At 34.3% G+C, this 21,759-nt stretch overlaps 1 protein-coding gene across 1 annotated transcript; it reads right to left on the reverse strand.

Moving 5' to 3' along the window:
- Nucleotides 1–18,702: 18,702 nt before the first annotated feature.
- On the reverse strand, nucleotides 18,703–20,761 carry LOC112534502. Its single transcript, XM_048374757.1, has 5 exons — nucleotides 20,409–20,761; nucleotides 20,214–20,317; nucleotides 19,952–20,123; nucleotides 19,766–19,879; nucleotides 18,703–19,663 (listed from the first exon to the last, which is right to left on the reverse strand). The coding sequence occupies exons 1-5, from the start codon at nucleotides 20,592–20,594 to the stop codon at nucleotides 18,809–18,811; spliced, it is 1,431 nt and encodes a 476-aa protein (XP_048230714.1). The 5' UTR covers nucleotides 20,595–20,761; the 3' UTR covers nucleotides 18,703–18,808.
- Between the last annotated feature and the right edge of the window lie 998 nt (nucleotides 20,762–21,759).

The raw sequence follows: 21,759 nt of genomic DNA on the forward strand, positions 1-21,759 counted from the left end.
ATTTTCTAATTTTTAATTTTTACGTTTATGTTTATGTTTATGTTTATATTTATATTTATTTATTCATTTATTGTAAAAAAAATTTGTATAAGGAGTGGTGGGCTCAATATTTGCCATTAAATTGGGCCTTAGCCCAACTACCCTTAGATTTTAGCCCATAAGTCTTTTAGTTAATTAGAAATAAGCTTGTATTTGTATTCTAGTTACCTTTCTTTTTCTTTTTCTTTAAGGATTAGTAGTTTAGTTTTAATAAATAACTAGAAAATCATAATCATAGTCTAATAAGTTTTGCTACTTTAATGAGGATTAGAACTCTTGAGATGTGCTCTATAAATAGAACCCTCTCCATACACATTGGATTTTATGTTCTTTCTACTTTTGCCAGAGCCATGAGTTCTAGGGAAACTCATGTGTATGATGTCACTTCCTCACCAACACCATCACCACCTAGAGTTAAGCATAGGTCAAAATCACCATTAAAAGATCACCCACACCACATCCAACTAAGTATGGAAAGCGAGATTTTTTCACACCCTGCTCATCATCGAAGTTGGAAGCCATATAATAGGAAGAGAAATCCATGGGATCCAAGACCATAAGAGTTTACTGCCATGTTAGCTTATGAAAGAGCATACTCAAAGCCCAATGAGTATACCTCTTTGGAAAAAATAGTGGAGAATGAACGTCAAGAGAGAGCTTACCAAGAAAGTATCTCTATGAGGACAATACTTTGGATAGGGCTCCAAAATGTGATAATAGTATAAAGAGTGATCTTAGTGAACCTAGTGATTAAAAAGGGAAAGAAGTCACTCCTTCTACTCCAAGATCTCTAGGACGCCCTAGGAACCATGCTCGTATTATCTCAACACTGACGAGGACATCCAAAGAAGGTTGAGCAACCTTTTATGTTTAAGAGAGGGAGAGGATGCCTAAGGAAGTAATTGAGAAGTCATTAGATACTAGATTTGGAACAATGGTTGGATTAGTTATCTTAGATTTTCTTTTCATTAGCTAGTTTTTCTTTTAGTTATTTAACTTTCTTTAGTTTAGGTTTTGATTCAAATTTTTAGATTTTTGTTAATTTGCTTTCTTTATCAATGAAGTTTAGCTATTTTTAGTTGAATTTCAATTGTTATGTGGTTTTGTTTTCGATTATTTTGGTTTTTATTTTATTTTTATTGAAATAAGGCAATGGGATAATTAGTGTGGATGCTTAGGTTTAGGATTTTTTAGAAGAAGAAAATTTCCAAAATACATCACACGGGAAGCCATATGGTCATGTCACCTAGCCATGTGGATTAGGGAAAACCAACCGAAGAAAATTGCACTAATACGGGGAGTCCATACCCCCGTGTCTCCATTGTGTAACTTAGAAGGGGTTAATTGCACCGCTGGTACCAAACCTTCGCACTTTTTTCCAAATGGTACCAAACCTTTAATTTGTTTCTTTTTGGTACCACTCCTATTATTTGTATCTTCGCGATTAAAGAGGAATCCGGCACTTATTTCTTTGATGTGGGTACGGATTTTGAATTGATAACACACCACTTGCCATATCTGTTGCTGACTCAACAAATAGTTATCCAACTCAGCAATTAAAAACATCTAGTTTTTATTCCCAATTTATAACCCTAAACCCCAAATAAAAAACCCTAAATTAGGAAAATTCCCAAATTATGAAACCTAGTTTTTATTCAAACCATTGTCAGATATGTAGAAAAATGGCGATAGGAGGCTGCACTAGCAGCAGTAGCGAGGATGAGCAACTCCCTCCTCAAGCTCGATGTGGAACGGCGAGGAAGGAAAAAGAAAAAGGGCAGCGCCAATGAAGGACGTAGGGAGGAAGAAGTTTCGGTGGCTGGTAGTAGTGATGGGTGGGGAGAGGTGTAGCAGGGCAGGAAAAAGGAGCAAGAGGATGGGGGCTTGAGTGATATTTTCCAAAAGATAAAAATTTCCATAAACATCCCTTCTAATTGCTGACTAGGAATTAAATTGTTGAGTCAGCAACAGGTGTGGCAAGTGGTGTGTTATCAATTCAAAATCCGGCAGCCACATCAGCAAATAAGTGCCGGATTCCTCTTTGGTACTGGCGGAAGATACAGAAATAATAGGAGTGGTACCAAAAAGAAACAAATTTAAGGTTTAGTACCATTTGGAAAAAAGTGCGAAGGTTTAGTAGCAGCGATGCAATTAACCCAACCTAGAAAAAACACCCGAGTAGGATGCTCAACATGGGGACCTCACACGCCCATGTCACATAGCTGTGTGACCTACTACAAATGACCCGAAGATATTCATTTTCACATGAGGAGATCGCAGAACCACGTCCCTTCCGTGTGCGTCAAAAATATAAAAAGTTTGAATTTCAAAGACACCACGTGGGGAGCATATTGCCGTGTCTCTTCCCCTGTCGTTTTGTGAAAACATAATAAATAAATATTTCTTCCCTTTTTCATTATAAACCCTAGACTCCATCACTTTTCTCTCAATTTTCCTTGCAATTCTTTTCTTTTCTTCTTCTTTTCTCTCCCTTCAAAACGATGTCACTCTCAAAATTCCACCATAAACACTCATCTTTCTCACTTTTCTTAATCTCTTTCGTTATTCTTCTTCTTTTCTTTTGTGAAAAGCTATCATGGGTCCTAAGAAAAGTGCTTTAAAGAAAAGACCCTCTTCTCAAATTCCGTCTAAATGCCTAAGGAGTAGAAGTTCTTCCTCTCAAGCACTACCATCCTTTGACCATAATCATCCTTCGGTCTAATTTAGTTACAACATATCAATGGCTTGCTTTGAAAATCTAGCAAACAAGAAGTTCTCCCCTATGCGTCACTTCGAGTGGGATTTCATTCGCTCCATTGGGTTTGAACAAGAATTAAGAGGGTGGGTGTGAGCGACCGACTTAACGTCTTCTTAAAATGGAGTTTTTTCCACCACTGTGTTGGGGGTCCACTCTTCACACTAGGCCTATTATGAGATGAGCCGTTCTGTTGAAGGCCCTAAGTATTACGAAATGGCCTTAAGACTACTTCGGAGAAGGAGTCGCCACCCGATAGGTTTGTTTCATAAAATACTTAATATGTTAGGGGGATTCACTACCTAAATAGGTTTTATCCTTGATAAATTTACCAATCCTTTTTATCTTTGTTTTCAAGATTATTTTACTTTTAAATACAATTACACCCAAACAACATTTTGATTACTAAACATTAGTATAAGATTGAAGGTAGTATTCATAATTAGGTCCCTAGTGGAACGATACTCTTGCTTATCATTATATTACTTGATATGATTGGTGCACTTTGCCGTACGCGGATACTACGCATCAGCTAATGATCACTAATAATTGTTAATAATCGGTAACTCTAGATCTAGGAGTTGATGATGTATATGTAGAGCTAAGGTTAGGAAATAAAACGATAAGTTCTAAGTTTTTAAAAGTTTTTCTTAATATCAGTCAATAATATCCATTAAAAATCTTTAAAATCTTGATAATTATCATAAAAGAACTTCGAGAAACTCATTTTGGCCATTTAATGGTCGAAATACATACAAAACGACATATGATTGTGAAAAGTTGCCAATCAGTATTATATAGAGCCGATTAGCTCTAGGAAGCAAGAAAGTTCAAAAGTTTTGCAATTCAATTCCTGAACTTGTAAAAACTATCATTTCACCCCTCAAACATAATTTTTCCTAACAATTAAATCTAAATTAATTCTAAAAAAGCGATTTTAACCCAATCACTCCCAACTCTAATCTCGGATGCGTCCGCCCTCGGTCTTTAAAACTCTAGAAAAGTAGTAAGTTTCATCATAGGGTTTTTCATAATTCTCCCGATATCTAAATCCAAAAAATGGTTACTTACAGCTGCCCTCAGTTTGTCAAAATCTATAAGCATGCATGTGATTATATAAATTGAGACAAGTTATAATATCAAGGATATGACAAAAAGGATATCTTGATGAGTAGTAAAGGCCATGCCCTATAAGCTTGGATTGATGTGGGAATTTGATAGGGACCATGCCCGCTTGAGTTTTAAGGACTTCACCTACAATTTAGGAACCACGCCAGTCGATTTAGGAATCACACTTGTGGATTTTGGAACCATGCTCGTCGATTCAGGAACCATGCTTTTCGATTTAGGAACTACGCCCATAAATTTAGGAGCTACGCCCGTTGATTTAAGAATCATGCCCATCGATTTAAGAACCACACTTGTTGATTTTTCGTTTGCATAAACTTTCCTCTGACTACTTTCCATTTCACGATAGAATTTCATTACCTTTGCCACTTTGGATCAATTTGGTAAATTTTCATTTTTAGGTACTTTTGGTTAGAAATTCCCACTTTTGAGTGTGATCTGACTTAATTGATGTCCTTTGAATTTATACTGGCACTTCGCCCATCTAGGGACTAAAATGAAATTTTAATGGGTCAGGGACCATAATTTATTAAAAAAACCCTACCTTGGGATGCAAATTGACCTTCCAAATGTCTTCTAGACTTGTGTTGGAATCTGGTCCATCTAGGGACTAAAATGTAATTTTAAAAGGTTAGGGTCCTAAATGACATTTTGCCCCCCCTTTTGGACATATACATTCGTCATTCATTCTACGCATTTCCTCCTTTGTTTTCTCTCAAATTCCTTTTTGCTCTTTCTTCGATTTCTTTCTCATTTCTTAACCAAATTCTGCAAAATCAGTTTTGAAATGGCAGCCTGGTCTTCTAGATTCTCAAGACACACTATGATTGAACCAAAGTGGGAGTTTTCACCATTGATTTCTTGTCAGAATGATCTTAGGCTTGTCAAAGAGAGGAAATTCTTCTTTTGGAAAAATTGAAAACTTACCAAGCATTTTTTACCGTTAGAGAGGTATTTTTTCAGCTTTAAACTTTATTTCCTATCACTTATACACTAGATATACATATTATTTGCCCAAAACACACATAATTTTTATGAAAATTTGCAAAAAGTACGATGCCCTAACCCATAGAGCCGATTCAATTATGCACATAGTCGATCGGCTATATGTTGCGCTAATCGACTTTGCACAGTCTGAATCGACCATGCACAGGCTTAAAATTGGTTCTTAGGGTGTTTAGCATAAAATATTAATAAATCAATAACATACTTACTTGCTTAGAATCTTTTGTGTATGCTTCGTGTTTACATACCTACGTTTGCGCTTTTTCTAGAGTGACGTTGTATCGATCCGAATCATCAAAAATTTCTATGGGGTTCGTGAGTGGTTTGATGAGCTCTTAAGCTCTGCTCAGGCTAGGATTAGAGACACTAGCTTTTGTCAATTTGTTGTTATACTTTCGTCGGTCATTGGGAGGACGAATCACACCTTAGTATATGCCCTTCTTGAAAGGTGGACGGACACCACCTGTACTTTCTGTATCCCTGTGGATGAGCTAAGTCTTTCCTTGCTATCCTTTGCTGCCATTACAGATATAGACTTCACCGATATTCATGTAGCCTTTGATGACTCGATTCATGACCATCATGCCTTGGAATGCTCGAGAGGTGGATCAAATGGCCCGAGCCTTCTTAGTATGTCCCTTCGGGACCACTTTGTTTAGTGATTCAGTAAACTCACTAAACTTCCACTATTTGTCCCCTCTACAGGATCTAGACCAGGTCTCCTCTTATAATTAGGGATTTATGGCTCTCGCTTACTTGTACCACCAGATAGACATCACCGTTTGTTGGAGCAAGAGGATTTGCGATCTTTGGCATGCTATACATGTAAGTTCCGCTCTGCTTTCTTTATTTATGCCTTCCTACATTTGCACCATAGCCACTGACCTTTGTTTTGCAAGTCTGGGCCTTGGAGATTGGACTTTTGGCAGTCTCACATCCCATTTGCACATCTCGAGTCTTTCATCACTTGAGTAACTAGGGCTCGAGCAGGATCGTCCTGCTAGAATGGGCCTAGGTCCATGTGTACCGCATGTGGATCAACTCTCTGACTTGGGACAAGGTAAAAAAACATTCATTAGTTACATTTGTAATGTGTATGTATTAGTCACTCACCTTTCTAATTTACAGATTCACAACGATTGGCTTAAGGAGCGCCATCATTGGGATCCCTACATGCTATTTACTACTGACCTTGAGCATAAGAGGATTCTATTAGCTGGACCTGCCTATTGGGCATGGTATTTGGGTGAGAGGGTCTATGGATAAGAGTGGGGCCCAGCAAGCACCGAGTCCCTTGGTGCTCTCCGTAATCTTTAACATATCAATAAGTTTAGGTATCGTAGTATCCAACTTATTCATATGAAAGTTCATAACAAACTATGAATAATTGTTAGGTAGAGATTACAAAATTAAGTCTATACTTAAATTCATGGTCTATCACAAAATCAAGACGTCTTAGATGTTCAATATATCCAAACATCTTTAGTCCATATGCATTCATAGATGCACCTTCGACCATCTTGCATCAAAACAATTCCTTTGAGGTCTCATAACTTTCAGTCCTTGACTCCTCATCAAAAATTTCTTTCAAATGTAAGATGATAGTCTAAGCATCCATATTCTCATGTTGTCTTTGTAGTTCAGAAGTCATACTTCCTAACATCATACAAACAACTTGGTCATTGACTTCTTGACACTTTTTGTACTCTTGGACCACCTCCTTGGGTGCACCTACGGTAGGAAAACGCAATGGAGATGTGTCTAGCACATAAAGCTTCTATTTTTGTTTGAGAATAATTTTCACATTGCGATGCCAATCAGGAAAGTTTGGCCTAGTAAGCTTATTGGTGTCAAGGATAATATGCAAAGATAGATTGTCATTCATATTTTCTTTCAACCTTCCAATATAAAGATAAATGAATATAAATTAATTTATACAAGTAACTAGTAGAGGTCTTGCAACCAGTTACTTATGCTCCCACTATTTTTTGATACAAATTAATATCCTTCAATATCAATTTGGGATGTTAACAATTTAACTATCATAGTCGACTAGAATCCTATCTATTTTAATATGACCTTGAATAACTCAACAAACCATATTAAAATAAATTAGGTAGACAACTATTTATCAATTGTATCTCTATACAACTTCTAGATCAATTAGGCGACAACGGTGTTTGTCTAAATATATTTTATGATGTTCTAAACATTACATATGTTTCATTTAATTCATGTCTCTATCTTCATATAAACATGAGTGACTCATCTGATGTATATAAGATAGTTAACTAAGACACATCAATTAAAATAGAGAACATACCCAAGTAATAGGTAACCTTGAGTGACTCAATAAATTGACCTATGAACAGGGCTCTCGTTCCTATTTTAATTATCGAAGACAACTCAATAAATGTTCTAAACATGTGACTTAATATTGAATGAGGGATTTGTTATTAAGCGATGATTAAGGTCTCATGCTTTGGCATGAAAATACAAATATCGAATATAAGGTTTTCATGCTTTGACATGATTATGTATATATCATACATCACATATATAATATAAGCTAAGCATGTTGAACTACTATGGATGATTATGGACTTTCTAAACTAGTTATCTCAAGCCATCAAATATAACTAGATGGTTAAAATCTAGATATTGCCTTTATGATCTCCAAGTCTTGAAGTAATATCCTCTTAATCTCTATTTGGTGCCATATCTCCATCTAGATTATATAATAAAATTCTATCTAACTAATCTAAAACTATATAACTATTACATAAGATTTAGAGAAATCTTGAGTTGCATTACAACCTAGAGAAAATTAGAGAAAGACAAGGAACGCAGTCCTTATTTCAAAAGTATCAAATCAAAGTATTCAACCATTCAACACAATCACATTAGTCTTTATAGTCTATAATCATCCATCATGCCAAATAGAAACAAATTATATAAAGCATGTAAAAGAATCAAGATAGAATAATTCAAGTTATTTGATCATTAAATGCAATTTGGACTTAATGGGGTATAGAGAATTAAAATAATTAAATCGAATTTAAAAATAAAAATTCTCCTCATTTTAGAGTGTAATTTTTAGTCACAACAAAAATTAGGACATAAAGTCAACCTTTGAGCAAACAAACTTTACTAATCCTAGTCATATTAGGAAACCAAGATTTAATCTTAGTTGAAGAAAGTTATAGAGAATTAAATTTAATTAATAACTAATTTCCTTTAAAATATTCTTAATTTTAATTTTATGTCCTCTTAGGATACAAAGTCAAATATTAAAACATAAAGTCAAACTTATATCTTAATTACGACAAACATCCTAGTTATACTATGATACTAAGACATAAATCCTAGAATAAAATAAATTAATGAGAATTTAAATTATTTAAATCAAATTTAAAATATAAAATTTCCTTATAATTTATGTAATTTTCGGCTAGATCTAGAATTTAGGACAAGAGTCAAACTCTTGTCTTAATCTAGACAACTTTCTAGTCCAACTAGAATTCTAAAATTACAAGTCCTTGTCCTAAAAGATTAATAGTACTTGTATTAATTAAACAACATTTTAATTAATCTCCTAATCATATTAGGATAAGTAATTATAATATTAAGACAACTAGGATATGTCTTAATACAAAGAGTCATATGCCAACTAGGATATTTCATCTAGAAATCCCTATAAACAAAGACACTTCTTATTTAATAAGATTTAAAAATCTAAAAAGGTTAATTAATCACATTAAGTATTAATTGAGTTCATCAAGATTTATCAAGATCCATCATCAAGAAAATTAAATATTCTATAAAACAATTCAAGATAATCAAGATTCGCATAGCAATCATCAAGAAACAAGAAAACTTTGCAAAGAACATGACCAAGATTTAAATCAACCTTCAATATTGCTTCAAGAAATCATCTTATGCATGATCTAAATCTGATGTTCTTCCTTGAAAGGCTTATCATTAGATCAAGAATCACACATGTGCCGAATTCTAATAAGCAACCCATACTATATGCATAACTCATCAAATCAACACTTGATTTGTATATTGTATGCATAAATGGTATTCATGAAAATCAAATCTTAAATATCTAGAAATCTGAAGGTACATTATTCATCTTCTAAATCATATTCATTTTTCTCCAAAATCAAATCAATGGTTTTCATGAAAATCAAATCTTAAATTTCTAGAAATCTGAAGGTACATTATTCATCTTCTAAATCATATTCAATTTTCTCCAAAATCAAATCAAATCAAAACCCATACACATTCTAAACCCTTAAGATGTGTAGTACATGCATAGTTTTGCTTCGATCATCAAAAATCTAATTTCCAATTATTTTGAACGACTTTTGAACATCAAATATTCAAGAAAAGTTGTTATAATAATCTAATTCCCATAGTTTTGCATTTATTTCAATTAATTTTCCCATCTATATTTGATTAAAGATTGGGTGTTGTTGATCACATCAAAGCTATCTATGCACATGGCAGGGAGTTCGAATACCCAAATCCTAATCAAACAAGATCCAAAAATTCTAAAAAATTCTAAATCATAATTTCTATCACTTGCGGTTCATATGCAATAAGAATCACCCATTGAAGTATAACTATAGCAACTAATAAAATCTCTAAAACAGCTTAGAAATTCCAAATTTGCATGCTTTTGATCAATTAACAATTATGAAACCATTATGACTAAATTAATCAATGGAGACTTTGATACCATTGTTGGGAAGCAAAATTAAAACATAAGAAAAGGCACAATAGAAGTAATTAAAAGTTTCTCACAATTCTCACTAAGGATCTCATTGATTAAGATAGTCATAATGCACAAAATAAGCAAGAGATGAAGAAGGCCTACAAATAAAGTTTTTGGCCAATCTAAGGAGTGCTTCTTGCTTTTCAATTCTTAATTCTTCAAGGATGATTGATACACTTCAAAACTACTTAAGTGTCCAGCCTCTTTTGGTGATCCACGCAAGCTTCTAAGTAAAGATCTCACTAAACCACTTTCAAGAGATTGAGAAAAGATGTTGGAGATTGAATGCTAGTTCCAAAACAAGGGGGATGAATCAATTAATCTTTAATTGATTCACCTAGGTTCTTCTTCTAAAGAAAATGTTTTTTTTTCTCTTTTAGATGTTCCACTAACGTTCCACCATTCACCTTTAACCTTGTCATTTCATATGCATCTCTTTCTATATATATGGCCTTCAATCAAAGTCCTTAAAGTTTTAGTATTTTTATAAAGCCCTAGCTTACATTAAGTTGGGCTTTATTATCCTAAATGGGTTTTAATTAATAAAAGAACTAATCCATGTATAATAACCCATAATAGGCCCATTATCTAAGGCTCATTAGCTCTTAATTAATTAACCTTTAATTAGGCCCAATATATATGAGTCTAAGCCCAATGCAGCCTCCTTTTAATCCTTACTTAAAGTCTATTTGTGTATGACTCAAAAATTTTCTAACATGTTGGCAATGAATATGTATTATGAATTAAACTCCTTTAATTTAATTTAAATTCTCTAATATAACATAATCCATATTCATAGGTCAAGATTGGCATCTAGTAATGCATCATGACCATCCAAATGTGTAGGAATGATTAAAGTGATTAACCTTTACAATGAACAGTCTTATAATGTAATTCAATCCTTTCATTATACTATTATCCCAATTGATTCATAAAGTGTGGATGCAAGTGTCAACTATATAATTGAATCAATCATATTTGTTCTTGATAATTGTATATGATGTTTTGAATAAGATCTTTAAAACAAGTTTTATAATCTTCATTCATACAACCTTTGCTAAGAATTTCCATGTTAAAGTATATCAAGAATCATTAGGATAAGGTCCTATGACATATTACCTTGGGCAATAAATTCTTTATTGATAACTTATTATCTTCATATGACACTTACTATACCCAATGACTATCTCTTAAGCGCTCCATCGATAGAAGAATATAAGATAGTGTCACAATATAGTAATCCTCATATAAGATAATATATTGTTATCTCAAGTCTAAGGATCACGTATTACATGATTGTCACAAGAGTATTGTCCATAAACACTTGATGTAAATTTCATATGGATACTCAGTAAGGTTATGTTTAATGAATTTGTTCTTGTAACAAGCACCCATATTCTTATCTCGGAATCCGTATTCCTCAACCTTCTGAGACAGATTGCTTACTTCACAAGTAAGTGATAACGTATTATAGTAGTCTCGAGTGTTTGATCAATATCCAACGATCAACATCTAATTCTTAGTCAAACATCAACTTTGAACAAAGTTTAGGAACATATATAATGAGAATCTCATTATTATAAACTCGTTTTATAATTTCTCTTAGATTTGTATTTACATTCCATAATGTTCATTTTTAATAGTATAGATGATATAATACCCGACTACTCATACCATTAGAGTCGAACAATGCTGTTAGTATAATTGTTTCCCATTGACAACCTTTAATCTTTAGGGCATACTCTAACAAGGAGAAAATTATGCTTGGGGAAAGCTTTATTTATGTCCTTGTAATCTATACACATTCTAACTTTTTCATCTTTCTTTAGGACCGGGACGATGTTCGCTAACCATTCAAGGTAATCGACTACATCGAGGAAATTGGCTTTTACTTATTTACCAACCTCTTCTTGGATCTTTTCTGCCCATTTCAGCTTCAGCCTTCTCATCTTCAAATTGATAGGCTTGATGTGTTGGCAGGTTGGGATATGGTGCTCTGCTATCTTTCTATCCAGCCCTCGCAATTCGTCGTATGACTAAGCAAATATTGATTCTCTCTTTTTAAATATTTTTTCAAATACTCTCCTCTCCTCAAGAGTTATATCATGAGCAATATAAATATTCTTGGGGTTATCACTTGTGCCTAAATTAAATAAATTAATTTGTATAGAATTAATGTCAAATATGTACATGTCATGATTATTAAAATGCATAGTACCATTAGAAAGAACATCATATAGGTAAGCAAAATCAGAATTTATATAATTGATCTAAGAAATTAAAATGTTATCATCCTCATAAATACTACACGTTATTACATCAGTTTCTTCATAAAACACATCAATATTATTTTCTTTTACTAATGCAGCAAAACCTTGCGGGCTCAAGTCCTCAGGCAGGCTGATGAATTCTCCAGCTTCAGTTCTTCAACCTTAATGACTTTCTTTCAGACGTCCTTGACGCTTAGCTTAACCATCTTGCCGATAATCAAACACTTGAAGATCTCAAATCCAAGCACCTCAGTCCTAGCTACAATAATGGGCTCAGGCTCTCAAGAGTATGGTTTATACTCCTTGATAAAAACATCCTTTAAATTCTTACCCTTTGGGTTTTCTTCATCTTCATCCTCATTATACCCCAGGCCATGACAAGTCTTTTGTCCCTTGAAGTTCGACATTTTTGTAACTCCCTGCTAATTTTTCCCTATCCCCATTCTAGACATGAAATCCATATTCTTAAACATACTAGCCACCTTAGGATCCATGTAATCCTCGTAAAGCACAACAACATGAAACCTAGTTGGGGCACGATAGATGGCACTCCTCCTAGCATGAAATTAGGGCCTTCCCAATAACAATACAAAGGTTACCTTGATGTCCAGGAAAGTGAACTCAACTCAGAATTCTATAGGGACTATTTTCACTAGAGCTGAGAATGTCCCTTCCAAGTCCTTGTTGGTTTCGTCACAGGCTCTTAAGACCATATCGGATGGCTTTAGATCTTTTTCAGTCATTCCCAGTTTATGAAGGACGCGAGAATGACAAACATTGATGGCTAACCCATCATCTGCCATTATAAAAGGAGTCTTTTCCTTTTCACTTCAACTGTAATGTTAAGAGACTTACTATGATCCCTTCCTTCTAGTGGCAAGTCCTCCTCCGAGAAGGTGATCATCCTAATACTCTTGTCAGTTACCATTTTGATCATCGCTATTAATACTTATGGTAATGCTGGATAAGGCCTGGGTCAAAGCCTTCCTATGATCTTGTGAGTGCATCAGCACTTTCCTAGATATCAGTTGTCTTCTTATTGTTCTTCAGCTCTTTTAATAGCCTCTTATCCTCTTCTTCTGATCCTTTCTCAACCTGCTTCAACTCTTATGCCCTCTTGTCACTGCTCTTAGTTTCCAACCTAGTCTCTTTGTTGGAATCACTATCTCTCCATATATCTTTTGTGTTGCTATCTTAGACTTCACACTCATCCCCAAAACTGTATTAAATATCAATGGCCATGACCGACTTCTTTTCCCTATTTCCGTACTTCCATAATTCAAGTATTGTCAACTAATTGCTCTTCCCTATATGTACCCCAACCACTTGCACAACGTCCTCAATTAGAATCTCAGCTAAAGAAGGCTTGGAATAGTGGACCTTGTAATCAAACTTGCCTGATGGCTGCCCCAGTAGGTCTTCACACTCATCCACTATAGAATTCTGAGGAAATCACCCTACTTGCCATTCTCTACAGTCTACCAAGTCTTGAACTTCGTGCCTTAAATCGTACTGGTCTGTCATATGCCCAAAGGTCATATGATACTCAAAATACTTGCCATTATGAGTGTCACGACCCGACCTATGGGCCTATGACCGGCGCTAAGGAATGGGTAGGTTTAAGGCCTCTGAAACTCATAACAAGCCTAACTAATCAATAACTCAATTAAAATATAATTTTATATAATATTTCATTTACTAATATTCGACTACACAATTACTACATAATTAAGTCAGTCCATCAGCATAATTAGTTAGACCTCCTCTGCGGGGAATCTAGATCTTTAATAATTAGGTATAAAAATAAAATTAATTACATTAAGCAGAAAGGAGTAAGTCGGGCTACCTAAGGAGAAGAATTGCGGAAGACTTAGCTAATACCTAAAAAATTAACTTTGAGACTATTAGTCTCGAGAGTGAGTTAAAATCATATAATCCAAAAATAAATACAACCATCTAAATAAAATAATTATTTAAATAGTAAAAAATCTTATAGAATTATAAAACGCGTGTCATGTCATATATCATAAAAATGCAATTTTAACATATACGGCATGAGTACCTCAGTAGAATCCTAAACTCCAATTCTATCAGTCGTTCGGCTCGCTTAATCTAATAAGGGTGGCATCCAGAGAGCAAAGCTTGACTAGGGTCCTTAAAGCTAGTCTGGTCACTTAATTACCAATACAGTCGGCATTCAGAGAGCAATGCTCGATCAAAGACCTTTGCAAGCCTAGAGAGCTATGCTCGACCTGGGCACATCACATAAACATCTCCCTATTACCTATCTTTGATTTGTACTGGTATGCATGTGATCCTAATGCAATTTATTAGGTGACATGTTCTACTGTCGTCTCATCCCAAGATAACAATCATAGCATCAACCATTTTAATAATAGCATAAATGTCAGCACCTATTTTCTGGATCAAGATATCGAGAGAATTACGGAAAATCCGATGATGAAAGTTACTGTCTTTCTCGAGCCTCGAAAGACTGAGGATGGGAGAATCTCGGTTAGGGTTGAGAGTAATTGAACCAAAAATGCTTCTCTAGAATCAATTTGGATCTAATTGGCAGAAAAAAAATAAGTTCGAAGGGTAAAATAGTAGTTTTTACAAGTTCAGGGACTAAACCGTAGGAATCTTCAAAACTCTTTACTCCCTAACACAAAGTCGATCAACTTAGCATAGAGCAGAATTGACTTTGTGCAGTGTTAGTCAGCTCTGTGCAGTGCCAGTTGGCTTTTTGCATTGCTGATTGGTCCAAAAATTAGATTTTCGCATCTTTTTTTATATTTTTCACTTAAAATGATAAATTAAATAAAAATAAATCTTCTAGAATATTTTATTGATAATTATCTGAATTTTTAATAACATTCTCAATATTTACCATTAAATATTTTGATAAATCTAAAAACTAAGTTTTTTTATTATGGATATTTATCAAATAAATTAGAATGTATATCTAAGTCTCTATGGTTTCCTTAAACCTTCCCCAATAAATAGAAAAGGAAACCTTAGGCTTAAGGAGGAGCTGAGTATATAACAATTGGTAAGATTTTGGCATATGTATTGTGATTTCCAAAAGTAAACATAAAACCCATTAAACACTCTAGATTCCTAGCCCATCTTTGGATCAACTTCCTCCTCTACTCTTGAGACTCAAGGATCTACACAATACGGTGACAACCTGAGGGTTTCAAAGCATCCACATCATCATTTTTTCCTTATCTTCTAATTCCACATCATCATCTTTTCCTTCTCTTCTAATTTTCTTTATTGTTTTTCCTATTTTCTTTTTTAGAAATATGTTAGAGGTTTGTGGTTTCTTTCTATGATTGTTATTTCTTTTAAGGTTATATGTGTTAGAAATAGATTTCTTGCATGATTTATTTGTTTTTTTGGAACGCATATTTTCTGGATTTTGAAACGGATAACTCTTATGTTCTTAGGTTTTGAATCTGATAACATGAATATGTAGGATTTTGAATCTGATAATATGATTTTATTGGATTTTGAATCTGATTAGTTAATGAGTAGGTAAACATAATTGATTTATATTTCTATGTAATTGTGTTAGATTTTAGGGTTATATATTTGAAATTTGAAATCTGTCTTAAAATATTATATTTGCATACTGTTTGTTGTAATTTTTTTAAGGTTTGTATTATTTCTTTTAGTTTTTGTAGTCAAATTTCATGTATTTATGCTTCTTATTTCATTTTATATGTTTTAATCGATCTTTTATCTTCTGTACATGTGAAATCAGCTCTTGGGTGTGAGAAACTGAAAGAAAATCATAGCAAGATCATTCGAAGCCCGACAATTGGCTTAATGTAGATCTATCGGCTCTATGCCCTAAGCTGATCGGCTTTGCACGTCTTAGATCTTGATTTTTATATTTTTAATGTATTTTGGCGATTTCATGTTCTATACTTGGTTTTTAGGCAATTTTCTTTCATTTTTATTTCTTAGTTGTAGGTGGGTTGTAATAGTTAGATTTACTTTTTGCACCTTACTTTTTGCTTTATTTTGATGCATGCCAAATATATGATTAGATGATTGCCTAGTTAAATATTGACACATAGACATTAGGCTTTAAAGTTATACTTGGCATGAAAATTGTATCCATTAGGTAAATTAATGGTAGTTGTGCTTAAATTCTAAAATCAATGTAGACCTAGTAGGCTTTGTCATGTTTTAGTTAGGATATTGAGCCATATTAGATTTAAGATCACTTAATTGAGCTTTTTTATAAAAAGTAGTCCATTAGGCTTAAAAGTTAAAATTTAAAGCATAATTTATAATTGCGCTAGACTAAGTGAGTCTTGTACATAACTAATTGGTAAATTAGATTAATAAACATGGATTGGGCTTAATAAAAATAGGCTAGACTTATGTGGACCTCACATGTTGTAGTGCTTGATATGTAGAAATATAATTGTTGTATTTACAGTTAAACAATAAAATTAAAGACAATGATACACAAATATAGAAGTTGACTTCTAGACCCATCTTTGGATTTGTGGCGTAAGCTTCTTTATGGAATCGAGAAATATCACTCATTGGTAAAAGTGTCCCGGTGAATTACCCGGGTGGCAACTCCCATCTCCTTGCTAATCTCTATGACTAATTAGCATGTTCCCAATTAGATTGAAAAGCTTTGCAGTACAGTAGTCACTAAAGACACTTGGGTGCGCACCCGAAAAAGTCGCCTACAATGGCGACTCCGTTGGAGATAAGAGAAGTTGATTCCAATGTATGTTTGTCTTTAATTTTATTATTAATGAGTGATTCTTGCATCACTGTACTTTCACACATTATGCACTTTTGTCCCTGTAGCCCCGATGGCATCGGTTAATAGTTTTTTAGCTCCACTCGTACCTTAGAATTATGACATTGGCTAACCATCACTCACAAGTAATAAGTAAGCTTATTTCGTCGCATGGACTGTTGAGTGGGGAGACGAGTAAAGGAAGACTATTCTTTACTTATGGGAGCCTTTTATCCTTATCCAATACTCAGCCCATGGTAATGACTGTAGTAATCTCCCTTAGGAATCCTATTGCTTGCTATTTGAGATGTTCCTTTTTGTAAGTACTTTAGCCCACAAATTGAAAAGCCTTGGCCTAAAAACATGCGAAATTAGGCCCAAGACCCAAAATATGCAAACTTCATACTTATACTGAGAAACATTGCCTTGTTTACTTTAAGAGATTATGGCATGCGCGTCAGGCCTACTATTCCTTTTCGGTAGAAAGCCCAGAGCTAAAATTCTAGAAGAGAAAGACTCACCATGAACCATATGTGGGAGTAATAAGATTGGGAGGACATTTTGTATAGTAACTTGTTTGCTAACCCTTCTCTTTATCCTTGTGCATTGCACGTGCGTCATACATACTATGAATTTCATGCATCATATTAACTCTTTGTTTTGAAGCCATTTTATTTATCATTCTCAGTTTGGATAAGACAAGGGTTTCAAGAAGACTATTTCACCAATAATCAAGGCAATACTAGATAAGAGCCCAAGAAGCCCACTAATTTCAAAGATGGCCTACGAGCAAGACATTGATGCTATCAAGACTGCAATTATGGTTGACCTAAGGATTATGATCCGAGAGGAACTCCAGCAAGCTTTGACTGAGATTTTTAGGAAACAGACTATCCAAAAGATTGCTGCTACTACTGTAACAACTACTCGTGATGAAGAAGCACATGGTAAGCACCTCTGAATCTAGATAACTACATGCTAGAACAAGCTAAAAAAGAGTATGCTCTTACTGAAAAAGATGTTATGGAATCTGAATTGTGCATATTATAAAAAAAAGCTTGACAAGATGCAAGATATGCTAAAAGATCTAGGTTTAGATTCAACTTTTGATTTCGATGAACTAATGCTGATTAGAGAAGACAAGTTGCCTTCCAAATTTCATATGCCTAAAATGCAGAAGTTCAATAGAACTGGAGATCCAAAAGTGCACTTGAAGTAATATGCTACTATCATAACTTCTACTCATTTGGCTAAGACCTAAATCATCAAGCTGTGTGCACTATCATAAGAAGGGCTAGTTGTGAACTGGTACCATGGTTGAAAAGGTCAATCAAGTCTGATTAGAATAAGCTTTGCAATGCTTTTGTGTAACAATATGACTACAATGTTGACCTAGAAATCTTTATAAGAGATTTTTAATCGACAAAGCAAAAGCCTAATGAATCCTTTTCTGACTTCTTGACTAAATGGAGGAACAAAGTAGTTTTATTGAAGAACAAGCATTCTGAGAAGGATCGAGTTCGGATGATAGTTTGAAATGTTCTACCATCTTAGGTAGAAAAGCTGCAAATGATGAATCCCAAAACCTTCGCAGGCTTGTATGATGATGGCTTACAAGTAGAGAAAATTGAAACTGCTAGAGTTGAAGGGTATATGGAAAACTATGAAGCTAAAGAGATTTGAAAAGATACCCATATAAGGATGATGAAGCTTCACAAGATTCAACTCTTTATTTATTTTAAGATAAAAACATGATTATGCTTTTAGGATCAATGAAATAACTCTGATTTTTTACTTATGTAATATTTATCTTATATGTGACAAGAAATGATCCCTCCTTCTCCAGTATGCTAAGACTGACTTTTTATCATGTGAAGAAAAAATCCATATTCTCATAGAAAGGAAAAGACAAGAGAGAGAGAGAGATACATTTTCTTGTCATGCCCTGCAAAAATGATTGTAAAAAACCACCCAAACAAATTAAAATTATGCAGCAAGGAATACATATAGGAACATCTTTTTATCTTCATTCTCTTTTTCATTTTTATTGATTCTTATTGCCTATGCATTCTTCTAGTCCTCATGGAAAGTGGCCTCCTTCCCACTTTTGAATTTCTTGAAATCATTTTCTCTGCAAAATCTTTATGATGCTCATATTCAAGTCCTGATATTCCTTTAATAGGATCAGCTTTTATCAGCGGGTTTTCCTTCAAAATCTGGAATCTAATTTCATCAGATAAATCTCTATCTGCAACTTCATCAGGTTTCTTGTTTCTCAACCTTTCATTTGGTTTCAGGCTACACTCCCCATTAAAACCAGACTCGCCGGTTTGTATCATTACTTTCTCATTCTGTTTCCTCAGAGTAGCGCCATCATCAATTTGTATAAAGACTTTCTTTATTTCTGCTTCCTTCTTTCTTTCTTCAGGTTGTATAAGATAGCTGAAGTTATTGTTATCTGCAATTCTTTCAGTTCCTGCTTTAGACCCTAAAATGCCATTAGCCTTACCAGAATCTAAAGAATCATTCGGATGCTTATTCTTGCTCTCTCCCGAAGCTGGATTCTCATCCACATGAAGTTTAGAGATCATAGCTTCATCAAAGTTAAAAGCATACCTACCTTTAATTGAACTGTTTTGGCTGTCAGGACTTTCTCTGGGTTGTGACACTTCAACCGAAGCTCTAGCAGCTGCGGCTGCGGCTGCATGTGCTGCAAATCTAAAAGCTGCTCGTGCTGCAGCCCCAACATCTCTGTATTTCTTCCTTTCTTTTGTTGTTTCAGAGAAATTCTCGTACGGTTTTAGCTTCATAGACAAGTTTTGGATATCCTCTTGACTGTAAGGATCCCCCGCGTTAGCTGATTGCATATATTTGATGGGCTGTATTTCCTTCTTGTTAACATTATACTTCTGCTATCATCATGTATCAAATCATTCCAAAATCAGGCATAAAAAATGTTTATTTATGCACACACATTATCATTGGCATCGTCATTGTTATCATTTGCTTACCTCAGAGAACGTAGATGCCTTTCTCTCCAGCTGCAAGCTTGTAGGAGCAATTTCGTTTAGTGTTTTCAGTTTGCTATCTAAACTTGGTTGTCGGGTTACGAGTTTCTTTGCAATCTACAAGAAAATATGACAATGAATGTGAATAACTAGGAGAAAGCTATAGTGATCCCAAAACATCCAACTAACCTTAGGATTTACTCCACAGTTATTGCGTAATTCAGCAGCACGAGTAGTGAATTCCTTTCCGAATCTCGATTCAAACAAACAACGAATCTTTTGCATCTCTGGTAATTCTCCGCATCTGGAAGCTGCAAAGATCAGGCTCGATATTGCTTCCTTGAGCTCATCAGGACATTTTCTGTATATAAACAGAATCAGGATTACAAAACGAAAACGAGAAAGAAAGACAAAACTTCCGAATAACAATCCAAGAATTGCAGAAACCAACTTTTTATTTTCAAGCATCACCACCCGCTCCATCAACAGATGACAGTAGTTGTCAATAATATCATAAGCATCCAACATGTTTTGCTCCCTGATCACATGCTCAACCTGGTAAATTATGGAAACTAAAACAACTTTAGCTATCAACAAATAAAAGAAACGGGCAAAGAAGTGTCTAGCAATAAGTAGGAGATGTTACACGAAGAAGAGCACGTTCCTGCTGACCAACATTGAGGAGCTGCACGACGTCTGCGCGAGCTTGGGAGCATCGGATTTTATGTTGTTTCTGAAGATATGCAAGCCTTGAAATGGCAGAACTGATGAGGTATCTGAATTTGGAGATCTTGAAGGATTTTCTGAGCAGAGCTGCTAGCTTTCTTTCCATGTTTGATGTTTAGTTTTCTTACAGGTTTTGAGTTCTCGTACTATCTCGGAGATCAAGTGCAAGTACTCTTAGTTTTAATTATTTTTTTGTTGCTGTAAGCCTTTATAACCATTGATCATTAACCAATGACACTATTATTTTTCCCCCCGTAGGCACGAGAACGTCGGCAGGCAGCATTACTGCATTGTCCAGTTCCAATCTAAATTGACAAAGACTATCAGGCACAGTAAAGTGGTGTACAAGCAAGACATCAAATATTACATTTTAGTGGAAAAGTGATCGTTACCACTTTCGCATCAGTGTTAACAGAGAGAAGTGTCATCTTAAAAATGTTTATGGAAGCATATACACATATATTCATTGAGAGTAGATTTGATATGTTTTAATTATATACCTAAAAACATACAAATAACAGTTGGGAACTGCTTTAATATGTATATACAAAAAGGTGTGTTTAAAGATATTTAAAAAAATAATAATTCCTTTCCTTTTATTTCAAACGAAATTGAAATTTATTCAAATTGTTACATACACTTAAACTAAGTATGTGTTATAAAGAAAATGTTTTCAACCTTAAAAAGAAAACAGACGTTTCTATATGGGCACTTGAAGTTGTTGCTCCTCAGTCTTATCTTAGAGTGAGTTCTTAAAAGTTTACATTCTAATGAAGTCTATTTAAGACAATAGCTTATCTGAAAGTCAAAATAATTGAATGAGTCCGTAAATCTTCTTGACTTGTAAATCTTGTCATGCAGAATTGATGCGGACTTGGAAATGTAAATTTTATTGACAGAATTTTGTAATATTAGCATACATTTCCTTCAATTATTGAAGTCATGATTTCACAGTTTTATTTGACACGAAAGAATGGCTTCAGTGTACCCCTTATTATTATTTGACAAAAGATGATGTGAACCTGAACCATCATGAAAAAAAATTAGTAGGATTACTCCTAAAGTGCGAGCAGCAAAATCTTGTCAAATGGAAAAGAAGATGGTTGTGTTTTTGGTTTTTAATCTCCTTTCTCCCTTTTCAGCGTCGACAAGCAAGAACTCACTCAAAAAATAAAGCATCATACTACTAATTCCCTCTACTCAATTATACTAAGAAGCCACAATATCTGTTCATTCAGTGTTCGTTTAGAATTTGTATAAACAAAATTTTC

Source organism: Ricinus communis, chromosome 5 (assembly GCF_019578655.1).
Source record: "Ricinus communis isolate WT05 ecotype wild-type chromosome 5, ASM1957865v1, whole genome shotgun sequence".
In the NCBI taxonomy this organism is placed as follows: domain Eukaryota; kingdom Viridiplantae; phylum Streptophyta; class Magnoliopsida; order Malpighiales; family Euphorbiaceae; genus Ricinus; species Ricinus communis.